The sequence below is a fragment of the Schistocerca nitens genome, chromosome 3 (assembly GCF_023898315.1).
Source record: "Schistocerca nitens isolate TAMUIC-IGC-003100 chromosome 3, iqSchNite1.1, whole genome shotgun sequence".
In the NCBI taxonomy this organism is placed as follows: Eukaryota; Metazoa; Arthropoda; class Insecta; order Orthoptera; family Acrididae; genus Schistocerca; species Schistocerca nitens.
Window position 1 is genome coordinate 832527730 of NC_064616.1, and position 18616 is coordinate 832546345.

General features: G+C 39.3%; 1 protein-coding gene across 5 annotated transcripts in view; it reads right to left on the minus strand.

The window, feature by feature from the left end:
- The window catches only part of LOC126248858 (SCY1-like protein 2), a 197455-nt gene that overhangs the window by 71141 nt on the left and 107698 nt on the right, over positions 1-18616 (minus strand). For all 5 annotated transcript variants that reach the window (XM_049950291.1, XM_049950292.1, XM_049950293.1 and 2 more), the window contains one exon: positions 15202-15361. In XM_049950291.1, the coding sequence (XP_049806248.1) occupies positions 15202-15361 (160 nt within the window). The remainder of the gene's footprint in view (positions 1-15201; positions 15362-18616) is intronic.

An 18616-nucleotide genomic window follows, 5' to 3' on the forward strand; every position in this document is an offset into this window, starting at 1 on the left:
AGCACAGCTGGGATTACTGATTTTAATTTTCAAGCTAGTTAAAGCTGTACACATTACAGAAGTAATTTCTCAGTAATTAAAATATCTATTAATGTAGACCACTAGTCACAAGGCCTTGGAAGGCACAATGGTACCGACCAGCCGCCACGTCATCCTCAGCCCACAGGCATCACTGGACGCAGATATCGAGGGGCATGGGGTCAGCACACCACTCTCCCGGCCGTACGCCAGTTTACGAGACCAGAGCCAATACTTCTCAATCAAGTAGCTACTCAGTTTGCCTCACAAGGACTGAGTGCACCCCGCTTGCCAACAGCGCTCGGCAGACCAAATGGTCATCCATCCAAGTGCTACTCCAGCCCGAAAGCGCTTAACTTCGGTAATCTGACGGGATCCCAGTTACAATTGCGGCAAGGCTGTTGGCAATGAAGAACAAAAGGTACATTTAACAATACGTGTTTTCGTTTTCTATTCTTAACCTTAACAAATTAAGGAAACTACACGTTATCCCCCGTTATATTAAGTGGGAAAGGCCACATAATAATACACTGCCACATTCTAACTGCTACCATGGATGATTTAACCATTGATTGTTTCTACTGAGAAGCCATACTACCCATCAACCAACCCTACATAGGGCAATATGTAACTTTTTCCTTATTCAGTCTAACATTACTAGCTCAGATATATTATAGTTTCAATAACTGCATTAAAAATGTTTAAAACAGGCAACAGCAAGTTCTTCCATTGCCTATGCACAGCAGTACGACTTAACGGAATTATAAGCAAAGATTTGAACCTGGTATCCTGCCTTGATAAAGCAAATTTTTACCAACTGAGATACTCGAGCACAATTCAAAATCATCCACACAGCTTCAACTCTGCTGATAACTTTGATTAATACTCAGACAAAAGAGCATAAAACAAGAATGTGATCAGTGTGGCCTACATTCTTTAATATGTATTCTCTCATGCAAATAAAGTCTGTTGTATTGAAAAAACAGTGATTTTTGTTCATAATATTTGGACACAAACTTCTGTACTTCCTACACCACGTGTAACAAAGGAATTGGTTTCAGAAATTTACGATTTTGCACCACTACAGAAAGTTAATTTATAATTCAATACTGAAATCATAGTAACTTATCATGAGGGCACAATTTGCATGAATGTTCAAAACCTTGATTCATGAACATTACATTTCATTAACAAAAATTTTGCACCATGCATATAATTGGTAATGTATATAAGTATCCAATAACACAACTTGAACCCATGTGCATTATTAGTTTGAAGTAGTGAACCATCCAGTCTACTTTCACCCATACAACCTCTGATGGATGTCTGAGCAAATCACATACATACCCACCAGGCTAGCTCCGATTAAGGTTGAGTCATTACTTGGAAATAATGAAAAATAGTACCACTTTTGCAAACAATTTAAACTGCCCACTACAAAAAACAGACAACTTTCTGGCATAAACAAATTTTTTTTTTATTTTTATTTTTATTTTTATTTTTATTTTTTTTTTTTGTAGAAGATTGGAACGGATGAACTGTATTAACTAGCACATTTATTTCTTTATTCACTCATCCAGGGATCATATCACACACACACACACACACACACACACAGAATATATGGAATTATTAAATAAGTATGAACAATACCTTGATTATTTGAAACCATATTTTCTGATTTATTTTCGACTGTGAAGCATGGGGGGGGGGTTTCAGATTCCGTTAAATATGTCAGGAGTCCATTACACTCAGGAGGTGGCTACACTGGATAGTAGGGGCTGTGCAGTGTGGACTGGGCAGTTTTTTTAGGTTAGAGGTTCTTGGGGAAACACAATAGGGGCATCAGTTTCAAAGGGTGCAAGTCGCAAACGGGAAGAATGGAGACCTAGGAACCAGTGGGATAACAGTTATAAGTTGTTGTAGCTGTGTTGGAAAGTACCAGAACTCCAAGCAACTAATAGAAAGTATTGACACTCAAATCGTTATAGGTACTCAAAACCTGGATAAGCCTTACGGTGTTCTGAAAGGATAAGTTAAAATACAGGTAGTAGTGGCATGTTTGTTGCTGTTAGCAGTAGTTTATCTTGTAGTGAAATTGAGGTAGATGGTTCCTGTGAGTTATTAGGGGTAGAAGTCATTCTTGGCAACCAGAATAAAATAATAATGGGATACTTTTACCGACCTCCCAACTCAGATGATACAATTGCTGAAAGGTTCAAAGAAAACTTGAGTCTAATTTCAAACACACACCCATCTCATACAATTGTGTTGGTGAATGTTATAAGGGCAGTAGTCTATGTTTATTTGATTTTCATTTCTTTGTATTTTTGGTTTCAACATGGGCAGTTGCATTGTTTCGTCATGAAAGGACTGTTGTCTGCCACTTTCTGGAGGTGCAGTGGTGACTGACAAGAATGAGTTTCTGAGGTTAGCAAATTAAAAGGGCATAGTATCGACAATGGCCCTTTTAACATGTGAGGGACAACATGGTTATTTTTACATATACAACAAGGGAACAGTCAAAAAATCGTCAAATGAAGTATTCTCTTTCTTGATGCACTTCATTGGTCTGATTCCCCCAAAACTTAACTTTATCTGTATTCATATAACTATTTTGACCAAAACAAAATAAATGATTTGGTTCACCTACATCTTGCTTTATCAGATACGATTCACTTCCAAAAAAATCATTCAATTGTTTCCTTTCTGTGGCCACTGTTTTCTACCCGGCGCTCATAATTTCTCCACAGTAAAGAGAAAAATGAGGAAGAGGGACAGAATTTTTTCTCTCTGCAAGATGAATTAATTGATTTACAGCAGCAGCCAACCAATTAAATCCATGTCACCGAGGTTCATGACTGTTTGATCATAAAAGATTATGGACAAGGAAACTGGTAGGCACCTTCAACAAATGTATAGTATTTCTGTGGAAATGCAGAAAAATCCTAGATCTGCACACATGAAACTTTCAATCTTGTTATTTTCTCATTTCATGGGCAGATCTGTCTCAAAAGGTGGTACTGAAGCTCATGAATCCACAAATTCAGAGGAAAATCACATTTTCATCCTTTACAAGAAGACCCTCTGGGACCACATCGATCATCTACCTATGTGTGCAGCATACCCCACAGGAAAGGTCCCGATAAACCCAAGAAAACTTGAAGATTTCAAAAAGACTTCTGGAGTACATCCCAGCGGAAGCCAGAGAATTGTTTAAGGAATACACCTTCCTATGGCCCCAGAATGAGGCAGTTTTGTTCATTTTACTGAAAGTTGGCCTCAATGGAGTACTGGTCCTTTAATATTCACCGTTCAGTTTCAGTTGGTTGTGGCTTCAATTTAACCTCAATATGTTGCTGAAAATACATGTCTAAATCCGGAGGTATGCATAAAACAGTATCCAAAATTGTGCTAAGCACATTATCTGTAAATTATTTTGAGCAATTAGTTCACGAGACCACTCTAATAGTAAGCAGTTGTGAAAACACACTTGACATCTTAGCAACAAATAATCCTGAGTTGTTAATGAGCATCAAAACAGATACAGGGATTAGTGAACACAGAGTTGTCATGGTGAGACTAAATACCATAACTCCCAAATCTACCAAAAGTAAATGACAAATATATCTATTCAAAAATGCAGATAAAAATTTGCTTAGACCCTACTGAGAGAAAATCTCCCCATCTTTCAAATTAACAATGTAAGTGATGATCAGATACAGCTTCAATTCAAAGAAATAGTATCGACAGAAATTGAGAGATTTATACCACATAAATTAAAAAATGATGGACCTGATACCTCATGGTACACAAAAAATGTCAGAAAACAGTTCCAGAAACAACGAAAAAAGCTTAACAAATGCAAAAGAATCCAAGATCCCCAAGATTGGCAGTCTTTCACAGAAGCTCAAAATTTACATGAAGTTCAATGTGAGATGCTTATAATAGTTTCCACAATGAAACTTTGTCTGAAAACCTGGTAGAAAACCCAAAGAAATTCTGTTGTACATACACTGATCAGCCGTAACATTATGACCACCTACTTAACAGCTGGTATGTACATCTTCGGCATAGATAACAGTGGCAACGCATCATAGCGTGGAAGCAATGAGGCCTTGGTAGGTCACTGTCATAGTCGTCTTCAGTCTGAAGACTGGTCTGATGCAGCAATCCACGCTACTCTATCCTGAGCGAGCATCTTTGAATAACCACTGCAATCCACATCCTTTCAAATCTGCTTACTGTATTCATTACTTGGACCCCTTCCTCTATGATTTTTACCCCCCACACTTACCTCCAAAACTAAGATGGTGATCAGAATGTGTCCTATCAACTGATCGCTTCCTTTGGTCAAGTTGTGCCACAAGTTTTTTGTCTCTCCAATTCTATTCAGTACCTCACCAATAGTTACATGACCTACCCACCTAGCCTTCAACATTCTTCTGTAGCACCATGCTTCAAAAGCTTGTCTAAACTGTTTATCATCCCTGTTTAACTCCAGACAAATACCTTCAAAAAAGACTTCCTAATCCTTAAGTCTATATTCGATGTTAACAAATTTCTCTTCTTCAGAAACGCTTTTCTTGCCATTACCAGTCCACATTTTATATCGTCCCTAATTCAGCCATAGTCAGTTTTTTCGCTGCCCAAATAACAAAACCCATCTACTACTTAGTGTCGTATTTCCCAATTTAATTCCCTCAGCATCACTTGATTTAATGTGACTACATTCCATTATCCTCTCACTGATGTCCATCTCATATCCTCCTTGCAAGAATGTCCATTCCATTCAACTGCTCTTCCAAGACCTTTGCTGTTTCTGACAGAATTATTATGTCATCGGCAGACCTCAAAGTTTTCCCTGAACTTTAACTCCAACTCCAAATTTTTCTTTGATTTCCTTTACAGCTTGTTCAATGTACAGATTGAATAACATCAGGGATAGGCTACAAGCCTGTATCACTCCATTCTCAACCACTGCTTCGTTTTCATGCCCCTCAACTCTTATTACTGCCATCTGGTTTCTGTACAAGTTGTAAATAGCCCTTCACTCCCTGTATTTTACCCCTGCTACCTTCAGAATTTCAAAGAGTATTCCAGACAACATTGTCAAAAGCTTTCTTTAAGTCCACAAATGCTATGAAGGTAGGTTTGCCTTCCCTTAACCTATCACAGGATCAATATTGCCTAACATGATCATACATTTCTCCATAATTCTAACCGATCTTCCCCAAGGTCATCTTCTACCAGTTCTTCCATTCTTCTGTAAAGAATTTATGTTAGTATTTTGCAACCATTACTTATTAAACAGATATTTCAATAATTTTCACACTTGTCAGCACCTGCTTTCTTTGGAATTGGAATTATTATGTTGTTCTTGAAGATTTTTGGTATTTCGCCTGTCCCATACATCTTGCACATGAGACGGAAGAGTTTGTCACAGCTGGCTCTTCTAAGGCTATCAGTAGTTCTGACAGAATATCGTCTACTCTCAGGCCATTGTTTTGATTTAGGTCTTTCAGAGCTCTGTCAAATTCTTCTCACAGTATCATACCTCCCATCTCATCTTCATCTATGACCATTTCCCTTTCTATATTGTCTATATTGTCTCAAAGTTAATCTACCTTATATAGACCCTCCATATATTCCTTTCACCTCTTACTTCTTTGCTTACGACTTGTTTTCCATTTGAGCTCTTGATATTCATACAGCTGCTTCTCTTTTCCCCGAAGGCCTCTTTAATTTTCCTGTAGATGGTATCTATTTTCCCCTAATGAAATATGCTTTCAAATCTTATTCTGTCATCTAGCCATTCCTGCTTGCCATTTTGCACTTCCTGTCAACCTGATTTTTTAAATGTTTGTACTTCCTTCCATTTGCTTTATTTACTGCATTTTTATTTTTTCTCCTTTCATCAGTGAAATTCAGTATCTCTTGTGTTATCCACAGATTTCTACTACGCCTTTTTTTACTTGTTTGGTCCTTTGCTGCTTTCACTGTTTCATCTCAATGCTACCCATTCATCTTGTACAATATTATTTCCCCTGTTCTGGTCAAATGTTGCCTAGTGCTCCCTCAAACTCTCAGCAACCTCTGGTTCTTTCAACTTATCCAGGCCCCATTTCCGTAATTTCCTACCTTTTTGCAAATTCTTCAGTTTCATAACCAATAAATTGTGGTCAGAGTCCAAATCTGCCCCTGGAAATGTCTTACAATTTAAATCCTGGTTCCAAAATCTCTATCTTACTATTATATAATCAGTCTGAAACCTTCCTGTGTCTCCAGGTCTCTTCCACACATACAACCTTCTTTTACAATTCTTAAACGAAGTGTTACTGGTGATTAAATTATGCTCTGTGCAAAATTCTACCAGGTGGCTGCTTCTTTCATTCCTTTCCCCCAAGACCATTTCACCCACTATTTTTCCTTCTCTTATTTATTCTACTGTCAAATTCCAATTGCCATCACTATTACATTCTCATATGCTTTAACGATATGAATAATTTCTTGTATCTTCTCATATAGTTCTACAATCTCTTCATCATCTGCAGAGCTATTTGGCTTATAAACTTTTACTACGGTGGTGGGTCTAGGCTTCAGGTATAGCCTCCTGTTCTGCTTGCCACCGAACTTCACTAATTCCCACTACATCTAACTTCATCCGATCCATTTCCCTTTTTAAATTTTCTAACCTACATGCCCAATTAAGGGGTCTGACATTCCACGCTCCGACCTGTGGAACGCCAGCTTTTTTTTATCCTGATGACAATATCCTCCTGAGTAGTCTCCACTTGGAGATCTGAATGGGGGAACTAGTTTACCTCTGGAATGTTTTACCCACAAGGACGCCATCATTTAACCATACAGCAGAGCTGTATGCCCTCAGGAAAAATTATGGCTGTACGTTCCCCTCGCTTTCAGCTGTTTGCAGTACCAGCACAGCAAAGCCATTTTGGGTTGATGTTACATGGCCAGACCAGTCAATCATCCAGATTGTTGCCCCTGCAACTACTGAAAAGGCCGCTGCCCTTCTTCAGAAACTGAATGTTTGTCTGGCCTCTCAACAGACACCCCTCCATTGTGGTTGCACCTACGGTACGGCTATCTGTGTCACTGAGGCACGCAAGCCATCCCACCAACAGCAAGGTCTATGGTGCACCTAATTCCCCTTAATTCAAGGGAAGAGGCAATGGGCTCTGATGCCACGTTGAATTACATTCCAGATGTGTTCCATCTGGTTCAGATCTGTGAAGTTGGAGGGCCAGCACATCAATTGGAACTCGCCATTGTGTACCTCAAACACTCCATCACACTCCTGGCCTTGTGACAAGGCACACTATCTTGTTGAAAAATACCACTGCTGTCGGGAAACATGATCATCAAGAAGGGGTGTACATGGTCTGCGACCAGTGTACAATACTCTTGACAATCATGGTGCTTTGCATGAGTTCCACTGAGCCCACAGATGCCCATGTGAATATTCTCCAGAGCGTAATGGAGTTGCAACCAACTTGTCTCCGTACCACAATACAGGAGTCACGGAGCTGTTCTCCCGGAAGACAACGGATTCGTACCCTACCATTGACATGATGAAGAAGGTTTCAGGATTCATCAGATGATGCAACACTCTGCCGCAGTGCCAACGGCCAGTGCTGATGGTCATATGCCCAATTCAGTTGTAGTTGCCGATGTTGTGGCGTTAACATTGGCACATGGATGGGTCATCAGTTGCAGAGGCCCATCATTAGCATTGTTTGGTGCACTGTGTGTTCACACACACTTTTACTCTGCGCAGCATTGAAGTCTGATGTTAGCTCCAACACAGCTCACCATCTGTCCCATTTTACCAGTCTGTCCAGCCTATGACACCTGTAATGAGGGGTGTCCGCCCAACCCCGTGAGGTCTGGATGTGGTTTCACCTTGGTTTCGCAATGTGTTAATGACACCCCAGCACTACTCAAACACAGAACAAGTTGTTTCCGAAATGTTCATGCCAAGCCTCTGGGCCAACACAATCTGCCCTCAGCCAAACTCAGATAGATTGTGTGCCTTCCCCATTCTACACACGGGGGGGCAGGAGGGGGGGGGGGTATAGTAGTAGTAGTAGTAGTAGTAGTAGTAATCATTCCTCACCAGGTGATGCTGCTATCGGCTGGACGGGTTTATATTGGTAGGTCAGTGGTCACAATGTTCTGTCTGACCACTGTAAAGTACGGTGGTGGCAAGACACAATCAATGTCTTCTCTGAGCGATAGCAATGGAAATACTATAGATGACAGTGCTGCTAAAGCAGAGTTACTGAACACAGCCTTCCAAAATTCCTCCACCAAACAAGACGAAGTAAATATTCTAGAATTTGAACCAAGGACAGCTGCCAACAAGAGTAATTTAGAAGTAGATATCCTCGGAGCAGTGAAGCAATTTAAATCACTTAACAAAAGCAAGTCTTCCAGTCCACATTGTACACCAATTAGGTTCCTTCCAGAGTATGCTGATGCAATAGCTCCATACTTAACAGTCATATACAACCATTCACTCGATGAAAGATCCGTATCCAAACACTGGAAAGTTGCGCAGGTCACACCAATACTCAAGAAATGCCATACGAGTAATCCATTAAATTACAGGCCCATATCATTAATGTCAATATGCAGCAGGATTTTTGAACATATATTGCGTTCAGACATTATGAATTACCTGGAGGAGAACGGTCTATTGGCAGAAAGCCAATACAGATTTAGGAAACATCATTCTTATGAAACACAACTAGCTCTTTACTCGTGCTAACTGCTACTGACAAGGGATTTCAAATTGATTTCATATTTCTAGATTTCCAGAAGGCTTTTGATACCATGGCTCACAAGCGGCTTTTAATCAAATAGCATGCTTATGGAATTTTGTCTCAGTTACGCAACTGGATTCATGATTTCCTATCAGAGAGTTCACAGTTCGTAGTAACTGATGGAAAGTCACTCACTAAAACAGAAGTCATTTCTGGCATTCCCCAAGGTAGTGTTCTAGGCCCTCTACCGCTCCGTATCTAGGTAAATGATTTTGGAGACAGTCAGAACAGCCGTCTTGGGTTGTTTGCAGATGACACTGTCGTTTATCATCTAGTAAAGTCAGCACAAGATCAACATAAGTGGCAAAACAATTTAGACAAGCTATCTGTTTGGTGCAAAAATTTTCAATTGACCCTGACTGATAAAACTGTGAGGTCATCTACATGAGTGCTAACAGGAATCTGTTAAACCTCAGTTACACAATAAATCAGTCAAATCTAAATGCTGTAAATTCAACTAAATATCTAGTAATTACAATTAAGAACAACTTAAATGGGAAAGAACACATAGCAAATGTTGTGGTGAAGGTGAACCAAAGACTGCATTTTATTGGTAGAACACTTAGAAGATGAAAATTATCTACATAAGGGACTACCTACACTATGCTTGTCCATCCTCTTTTGGAGTACTGCTGCATGGTGTGGGATGCTTAACCGATAGAATTAAAGGACATTGATATAGTCTGAAGAATGGCAACATGTCTGTTATTATCGAGATATGGGATAGTGTCACGGACATGATACAGGAGTTGGGGTGGACATCATGAATGCAAAAATATTATATTGACACCAACTTACATAGGGATAAACGATCATCATAATAAAATAAGGGAAATCAGAGCCTGTATGGAAAGATATGTGTGTTCATTTTTTCTGTGTGCTTTCTGAAAGTGGAGTATAATAGAGAATTATTGTGAAGGTAGTTTGATCGCCCCTCCGCCAGGCACTTAATTGTGATCTGCAGTGTAGCCATGTAGATGTAGATGTAGATGATGTGGAAAAGCCAGCCACGGAAGGTAAATAGAATAGCTCACAGTTGGCTTTTGTAGTAATGAAGCAGGCAGAATAGTTGACAATGTGACACCAGATGTAGGGTAGCTGTGGTGGATGGCAGAAGTGCTGTGTCATGAAAATGAACGTCCACATTGGTATCACAGTACAAGCTTCGCCAATTTAAGATGCGGTACATGTCATGATTTCGGCATGAGTGAGTGTGCAATTGTGCACACTTTCAGAAAGTCTGGATACATATATAGTACATCTACAGCTACATGAATACTCTGCAATCCACTGTATGGTGTGAGGCAGAGGGTACCCTGTACCACTATTTGTCATTTCCTTTTCTGTTCGTCTCGCAGAGTGAGGGGAAAAAATGACTGTATATATGCCTCTGTATGAAGCCTAGTTTCTCATACCTTATCTTCGTGGCCCTTATGTGCAATGTATGTCAGCAGCAGAAGAATTGTCAGTCAGCTTCAAATACCTATTCTTTAAATTTTCTCAATAGTTTCTCTCACAGCGAATGTCACCTTCCCTCCACGGATTCCAATTTGAGTTCCCGAAGCATCTCCATAACACTTATGCATTGCTCGAACCTACCAGTAACAAATCTAGGAGCTCACCTCTGAATTGCTTCGATGTCTTCCTTCAGTCCGATCTGGTATGTACCCCACAAACACTTGAGCAGTACTCAAGAATAGGTCCCACCAGTGTCCTTTATGCTATCTCTTTTACGGGTGAACCACTCTTTCCTAAAATTCTCCGAATAAACTGAAATCGACATTAGCCTTCCCTACCACAGTTCTCACCAGCTCATTTTACCTCTTATCGCTTAGCAACATTATGCCCAGACAGTTAAACAACTTGACTTTGTCAAACAGAACACTAGTAATACTATATCTGAACATTACAGGTTAACTTACATTTTCCCCACATTTAGGGCTTGCTGCCATACATCACACAGCTGGAAATTTTGTCTAGGTCACCTTGTATCTGCCTACATTCTTTCTACTTTGACACCTTACCATGCAGCACAGCATCATCAGCAAACGACGACAGATTGCTGGGCACCCTGTCCACCAAATCATTTGTGTATAAAGTTAACAACAGCAGTCATGCCACACTTCCCTAGGGTGCCTTGTCTCACAATCGAGGACAATGAATTTTTTCCTATTAAGAAGTCTTTGAACCACTCAAATATCTGTGAACTTACTCCATATGCTCATAACTTCATTAACAGCCTGCAATGGGGCACCGTGTCAAATGCTTTCCAGAAATCTGGAAATATGGAATCTACCTGTTGCCCTTCATCCATAGTTCTCACTACATCATGTGAGAAATGGGCACACTGAGTTTCATTGAGCAATTCTTTCTAAAACGATGCTGACTCTTACACATAAGCTTCTCAGTCTCAAGTTTATTATATCCGAACTGAGAATATGTTCAAGGATTCTGCAGCAAACAGAAGTTAGTGATATTCATCTGTAATTTTGTGGGTCCATTCTTTTACCTTTTTTATATATTGGAGTCACCTGTGCTTTTTTCCATTTGCTTGGGACTTTGCGCTGGGCGAAAGACTCATGATAAATGCGAACTAGGTAAGTGGCTAATGCCATAGAGTACTCTTTGTAAAACTGAACTGGGACCTCATCTGGACCTGATGATTTATTTGTTTTTAAACCCTTCCATTGTTTCTCTATGCCAGGTATGCTTATTACTATGTCGTCTATACGGGAGTCTGTCCAATGGTCATAGGATGGAATGTTTGTGTGATTCTCCTGTATGTGCATAAAATCTGCCTCGATCAGCTGAGGTGCAGGTAACATCAGGCAGACATAGTGGGAACGATCAAAATGTTGGTGGCCTTATGGTGGTTGAAATAGTAAGTGCAAACATCCTGTATTGGACCATATACAAATGATAATACCAATAAACTTTTTAACTCAACTCAAATTATTAATAGTGTTCATACCATTCTCCATTTAGATCTCCAAGCGCCTATAACTAAGTACAGGAGCTAGTGGAAAGAACAATGGAATCTCGATTAATTAGTGGTGAAGTTAATTTTATTTGAAGTCCAATTAGCCACAAAAGACCAGCTGAGATTGACTGTTACAAGATGACACACAGGGAATCCTTACGTAACAAATTAACCCATACTGCAGGAACAATTCACATAAAATTAAAGCAAGCCAAAAACACAAAAGCCCAGACAAGAAGTACTACCAACATGTTGTGTATTTGGTAAAACCTGTATTCACTGAGCCGAAAATTCAAATATGATGGCTGACACCAATGACTCTGGCAGAAATTGTACACATGCACTTCTGACAATCGCCTGTTAACTGTCAGGAGTGCATGTGTAATTTATCTAAGCTTTTTAAGAGTTTGTCAAAATCTGATTATGTTGTATTTAACATGTTGCCATTTCTACATTTGATACATGAAAGTGTCTTCTATCAGAAATACACATTTTTAAACAAACAGATGTTATCAATTTGTATTCATGTAGATGATGGTTGAAACAACGTTTTTCTATAAATATCTCAGGACTGTTGCCAGTTATCTACATAAATTCTTAATTTTTTTATAAGAAGAGTTTGATATATTTAATGAAATATTTAAAACTTAAGACTACTTTACAGTAGCTGTTTATCTATAAAGTTTGGTAAAATTAAGTTCCCCCGAGTTAATAATGTATCTGGTCCTGCTCTGAACGTTACTAACAAGGAAAGCTATTTCTGTTTTATTCATGAACAGTTCTTTCACTAGGCAAATTCACAGAGAACTGTTTTAATCCCTACAATAGTAACCGTGTCTGGATGGCATGATGAAAGACTTTTCGAATCTTAGTGAAAATTGGTGACACTGCTTTCATCTGATAGATAGCTGCTGCTGTAAACTCACATGCTGTATGAAGAACTTTATGAACATTAACTTACAATTACAAATCCCTTGCCACATGGATCATCATGTAATACCACAGGCATCCCAGAGGTATTGTTAAGTCAATCGATATAATCTCAAGTATGTTGTTTGAGGTCACTAGGCATGGCATGAAGTGGTATGTCTACTGGCGACAAGTCATGTGATCAAACAACAGTGACAGATTTAAGAACTGCCACAAACAGCCTCAGGCTAATTTTTCTCAGATTGTTGATGTATACTTCATGCCCTCTGGTGGACTTATTTATGACAACCTTGCCGTACTTAGCTATTTTCTGGACATTTGGTTGGCTTTCATTATTCCCTACCATTGAAATTTGGTTTGTACACCAACATGTTGATTTCCCTAATGTGGTGCTGTCACCATTCTGCATTCAACTGCATTTTCTGCCTTCCGTGAATGCACAGACAGCGCTGCATGCAGCTGAGAGGAGTTCATATTCAACTGCTTCACTAATGTTTGAGTTGTGAAGTACAATCAGGATAATGAGGATCTGTGAATGAGGGTGCTGACAGCAAGGCTATCAGTGCACTTTCGTGAATAATATGCAGATGAGCATGTTGAAAATCTAGTAAAAAGAAACAATAAATTGGAAAATCAAGTAGCATTCATACACAAGGATTGAAGAGACAACCCTGATATGGTGTGCATCAGTAAAGCCCTCAATAAAATTCAGACAAAACATAATAGAATAACTAGATAAAAACAATGATAAATACCGGTACATACAGGGTTAAATGGGGACAGGTGACTGTGGCTAGATAACTACTTAGAAATAATGGGTGACCGATCCACTCTGACACCTTAAAATTTCACACCCAATATTTTGGAAAGAGTTCCAGGCACCACGCAAAATCTTAAAACATGAGCCACACTCGCTCAGTAACAGTTAAAACAGAAGGCAGGTCCTGTGGGAGACTCAGATCAGCCTTCAGGTCATCATATGAAACACACTCAACACAATATGTTGTATCTACAGCTGTGTCCCACACCTGTGATACACCGATAGTTCCTCGTGGCATAAGAGAAAGCCATGTCTCATGGGCAATGCTGCTTTCTAAGCCATGTAAGGGCTACTTCTTCAGCTTCTTGTGGTCAGAAAGAGGTACACCACATGGTTGCACTTAAGATTATACAAAAGAACCACTACAAAAATATAGATGGAGATCAGCAGTATACCTGCTAAAGCATTCAATAGTAATTTACGTGAAACTGGTAAGAAAATTGCAGGGCAAACGAAAATTGAATTAAACAGATTGTCGAAGTTTTTGATAGTAACAGATATGAAAATATATAATTATTAACACAAAACAGTAAGAGACTGACAAATGCAGCAGTTAAATTAAAATAGTGATGAAGGAGAAATCATTTCAGATCAGTGGATGCTTGTTTCTCACACTTCTGCAACCCTTTTATTTATTGCCAACAACTTCTAATTTTAATCTCTTCTATCTCCAGTTTTTCTTTGCTTGCTTAAATTCTCAAAGGCAGCCTTGTGCTTTATGTCAGTACTGGCTAGTATATTCCAAACTAATTTCCTTTACTGCAATAATAAATGACAGTTGCACCATAAGAGCAGTGTTAACACCTCATCAAAATTCTGTGCTGGATAACAATCACAGATTCACTATATTACTCTCTCTCTCAATGTGGATTCAACAGGAAAATCTTTTTTAACATTCTTTTGCTCATTGTTGGCTACATTCATAAGGAGTAGCCTAGCATGCAAATAGAAAGGCAGTAGCAAAGTAAGTACACAGAGCACACTGATATATTTAGTGGAAGTGTTTCATTCTAAAGTTAAGGTCTTCAGATAGCACAAGTGCAGATCACTAAGGAGTTATCCAGCTACTCAAGACGACAATTTCTACAATACATCTTACCTGCATGATGCAATAGATCACTATATGACATTTACATTTTGCAGATTATTAATCCATAAAGTCTGTAGCACAAACAACCAGTTATTCACTATTGACTCTCAACAGTCATGCCCTAGCAACAAGTATTTTCATCTGAAAACTGAGGGGTGCAGCAAAAAGAAGAAAATTTCTTCTCTTAGCACTGCCTATTATCATAAAGATGAAAATGTTCTCACAAAATGAGACAGGAAACAAGTATGTTAAATTTGGAAGAAAATTGAATAAACTGCTGTTTAAAATTAATTTTATTGAGTCACTATCAACTATTAAAAACAGATGAAGAGCCACTAAAAAATTACAACAAATTCTTTCTTTTACTGTAATACATTCAGTCACCTTCAAATGACAGCCGATGGTAGATTTATTTGTATTCACACCATCACAGATCTGTCCATGAATACCATCTCTTTATAAAATAATATCAGAAATGATTAATCAGACATTAAAAGAAAACCATGTGCAAGCTTACCTGGATAGGTTCCTGGATTTTCATGACAGGTTTCAAATGAGGTAACACAAAAGTTATATATTCTTCCCTGGAACACCGGTCTGTGATCAGCAACACATTTGGTAACACAAAAGGCACCATGGGTGGATTGACAAATTCTTTGATCAAGCATGGTAGTATCCTGAAATATAGTAAGTTAATAATTATAGCCGTTTCTGTCTGTTTACCACCACATGGGGGGGAGAGGGGGGGGGGAGATGGGGGGGAGAGAGGGGGGAGGGAGGTAGGTAGGGAGGGGGGGGGGACTGTTGTTGAAGTAAGGAAAGAAAGTAAGTGTGTCATTAAATCCTAATTATACGAAATAAGTGTGCACAGGTGCAGATGCTAGAAACCATTGATGACATTGCTAATTATGATTAAAAACCATTTCCAACAATTCCACACTGTGCACTGTACAGTGTCTCAAACCTGTACACCTACCTGTTGCTGGCAATACTTGTCCATCTGGTAGGCACCTATGCCTCATAAAATTTCACACAGGTTCCCCCACAACACTGCACGATTAGTATCCTGGAGGACACATTAACTGGAAAGACAATGGCTTCACTACAGGTACAGTTTTGCAAGTGAGATGTGTTCCATTATTCTTGGCAGAGAATATGTTAAGCCCACCACGAGTGATATCTTACAAATGTGTTCTGAGATGGGTAGTCTCTGGGTCATTTTACAGGAAAGTAAAGAAGCCAGTGGCAAATAGTAGCTTTAAGTAACTATAAGAGAGGACCTGAAGTGGCTCAAACAGAAGAACAATGTCCATAAAAGTCTTGTGATCACAATAACGTTTCAGATACAAATACAAGACCAAACAGAAGACATATTCAATAGAAATCATTCAAAGTAGTGTGGAGAAATTTATGTATGAACATTTGGAAGCTCAACATAACGGAAAGTGAAATGAATGAATATTAAACATTCTGCTGACAAGAAGGTCATTCATTACTGAGTAGTAGAGATCAGAAATGGAATGGGTATGTCCAGTGTTGAAGGTTGCATACATTGGAAATCGTGGTGGTGGTGGTGGTGGTGGTGGTGGTGGTGGTGGTGGTGGTGGTGCTGCTGCTGCTACGGCAGTCTAGGCTGGCTTCTCTCTTTCCCTTTCCCACTATAGTTTCGCGAGTATCATGAGTGAGTACAGTGATGATGTCTGATGATGGTTGGTTTGTGGGGCGCTCAACTGCGCGGCTATCAGAACCCGTACCAAGTCCCAACACAGTCCAGTTTTTACACAGTCCAACTGAGCCACAGTCACAAATGATGATGATGACGAGGAGGAGGAGGACACAAACACCCGGTCCCCGGGCAGAGAAAATCCCCAACCCCGCCGGTAATCTAACCCAGGAACCCATGATCCAGAAGCAGCAACACTAGCCACTAGACCACGAGCTGTGGACATCTGAGTACGTTTGCATTGCAGTCACTTTCTACTCATCAACTCGTTACCTCCCACTGAAGCATGCAGGAGTGTAAGACCAGCTGTGAATGCATGATTTACTGTGTTGTGTAACAATGACAGGACAAAAATGACTGACGCTTGAGGTTTGACAGCCTCTAATGAAGTTATGTTTCATGAGACTGTAGAGGATGTGACACAAAAATTAAGTGATGGAGTTTACATAACTGAAAATGAGCTGTAGAAGAGAAACATCAGCACCTGGAAACCGTACCAAGTTTGTATAGTGCAAACCAAATGGCTGTATTCTTGTTTACTCTACTTACATTATGAGAAAACATTTGTGCTCCATCAAATGAAAATCACACAGAACAATGTCAATGTTATTTTCCTGCAACTACAAAGCAAGGTATTTATGATTTGGTGGCACTCATGTACTGCGCAGATCTTAAGACTGTTCCGTACAGTTCATGGCTTCAGTTTCAAAAGGTAGCCCAAGCATGTGTAACTGTAGAAGGTTGATGAGGAGACTATACTATCTCATTTGACTATAGTTAAAAAAAATCAAGTAACTTCCATAGTACACACAATTAAAAAGGTGCTACTTCCACAAGTTATTGGTGCTACTACCGATAAAGAACCTCTTTCCAAAGTGGTATGTGGATGGAGGATACACATAACAACTTGCACTACAAGGAGTGCATTTACTGTTAATGCAATGTGACATATAGCGAACACAATACTATTTACCAGCCCATTTCCTGATGAGGAAAACACGGCAGTTAATATTTTATCGGAGTTTGTTCACCGTTTTGAGTCCTTGAAAATTTGAGTATTTAATGAAGTCGGCACCTTTCGTAACACATCAAGGTTCCGATACAGTGGCACCCACAAAAGACTTCGCTAGACTTCCTTGCGCTTGTCATTGTCTTAGTACCTTGCTCAAATATACCTTTAAATTGGAGCTTTTAGCATTGCAGCCAGAACTAACACATGTAGGAGAGAGAATAAATTCATGTAAAGTGCTAGTGGAACATTGTAACTGCATTCGTCTTTCACAGAGACTCTCAAAACCATTCAAATAATAGGATGAATTACAATGGAACACTTCGTTAGACATGTTGGTTTCAGTATGTGATACTCTGATCAAGGTTTTGGAGTTGCTCCCACAAAAACAGCCAAAAAGACTTCACAATATAGACGAGCAGATCCTAAATGAGCTTGTCACATTCTTGAACCATTCAAAGAAGCTAGTACTAATGAACTAGAACAACAGAACTATCCAGTTCTCCATTTCCATTTGGTACTTCTCTGGCAGTGTAAACTTCTGGGTGAGCACTTGAGTCCTAATGAAATAGATGGTGTTGGTACAACAATACTGAAATTAATATGCAGAAGTAACAAAGACAGAAGGCAAGTGCACTTTTACCATGAGATCGCAACATTTGTGTGTCCATATCATGATCTTTTGATACTAAAAACTGTAGACAGAAATGATGTTTTCAAAGAGGTTGGTGTTCTGTGTGAATATTTCAGGTGTGTGAAGAACTATATGCGCCAATTATTCTATGCTCTTGGAATATGATTATGAGCGGATGTTGCTACAAATTGTGACCTCCAATCTTTCTGATTACTCGTGGTTCACATGAAAGCATATGATGTCCAATGACACTGTCACATTCGTTGAAGTTCCTGAGGTATGCGAGAAGTCTGAACCACATAGACAAACACTGCAAAGTATCACTGAAAGCTCTCAATTGACGCTACTGAAAAATGTGCAGATGTGGAAATCAGTATTCTTGGGTAATGGAAAGAACATGAAAAGACAGTACAGCTCCGGTACATGTAGCTAATACTGTATATTTCTGCCTCAAGTGGTTCTAGTAAGAGCAACTTCAGTGCTGCAGGTTTGATTCTTACAGAGAATTCACTGTCTGGGCCCTAATACTGTCATCTACTTCCTCTTCTCTACCTTCAATACTGTAT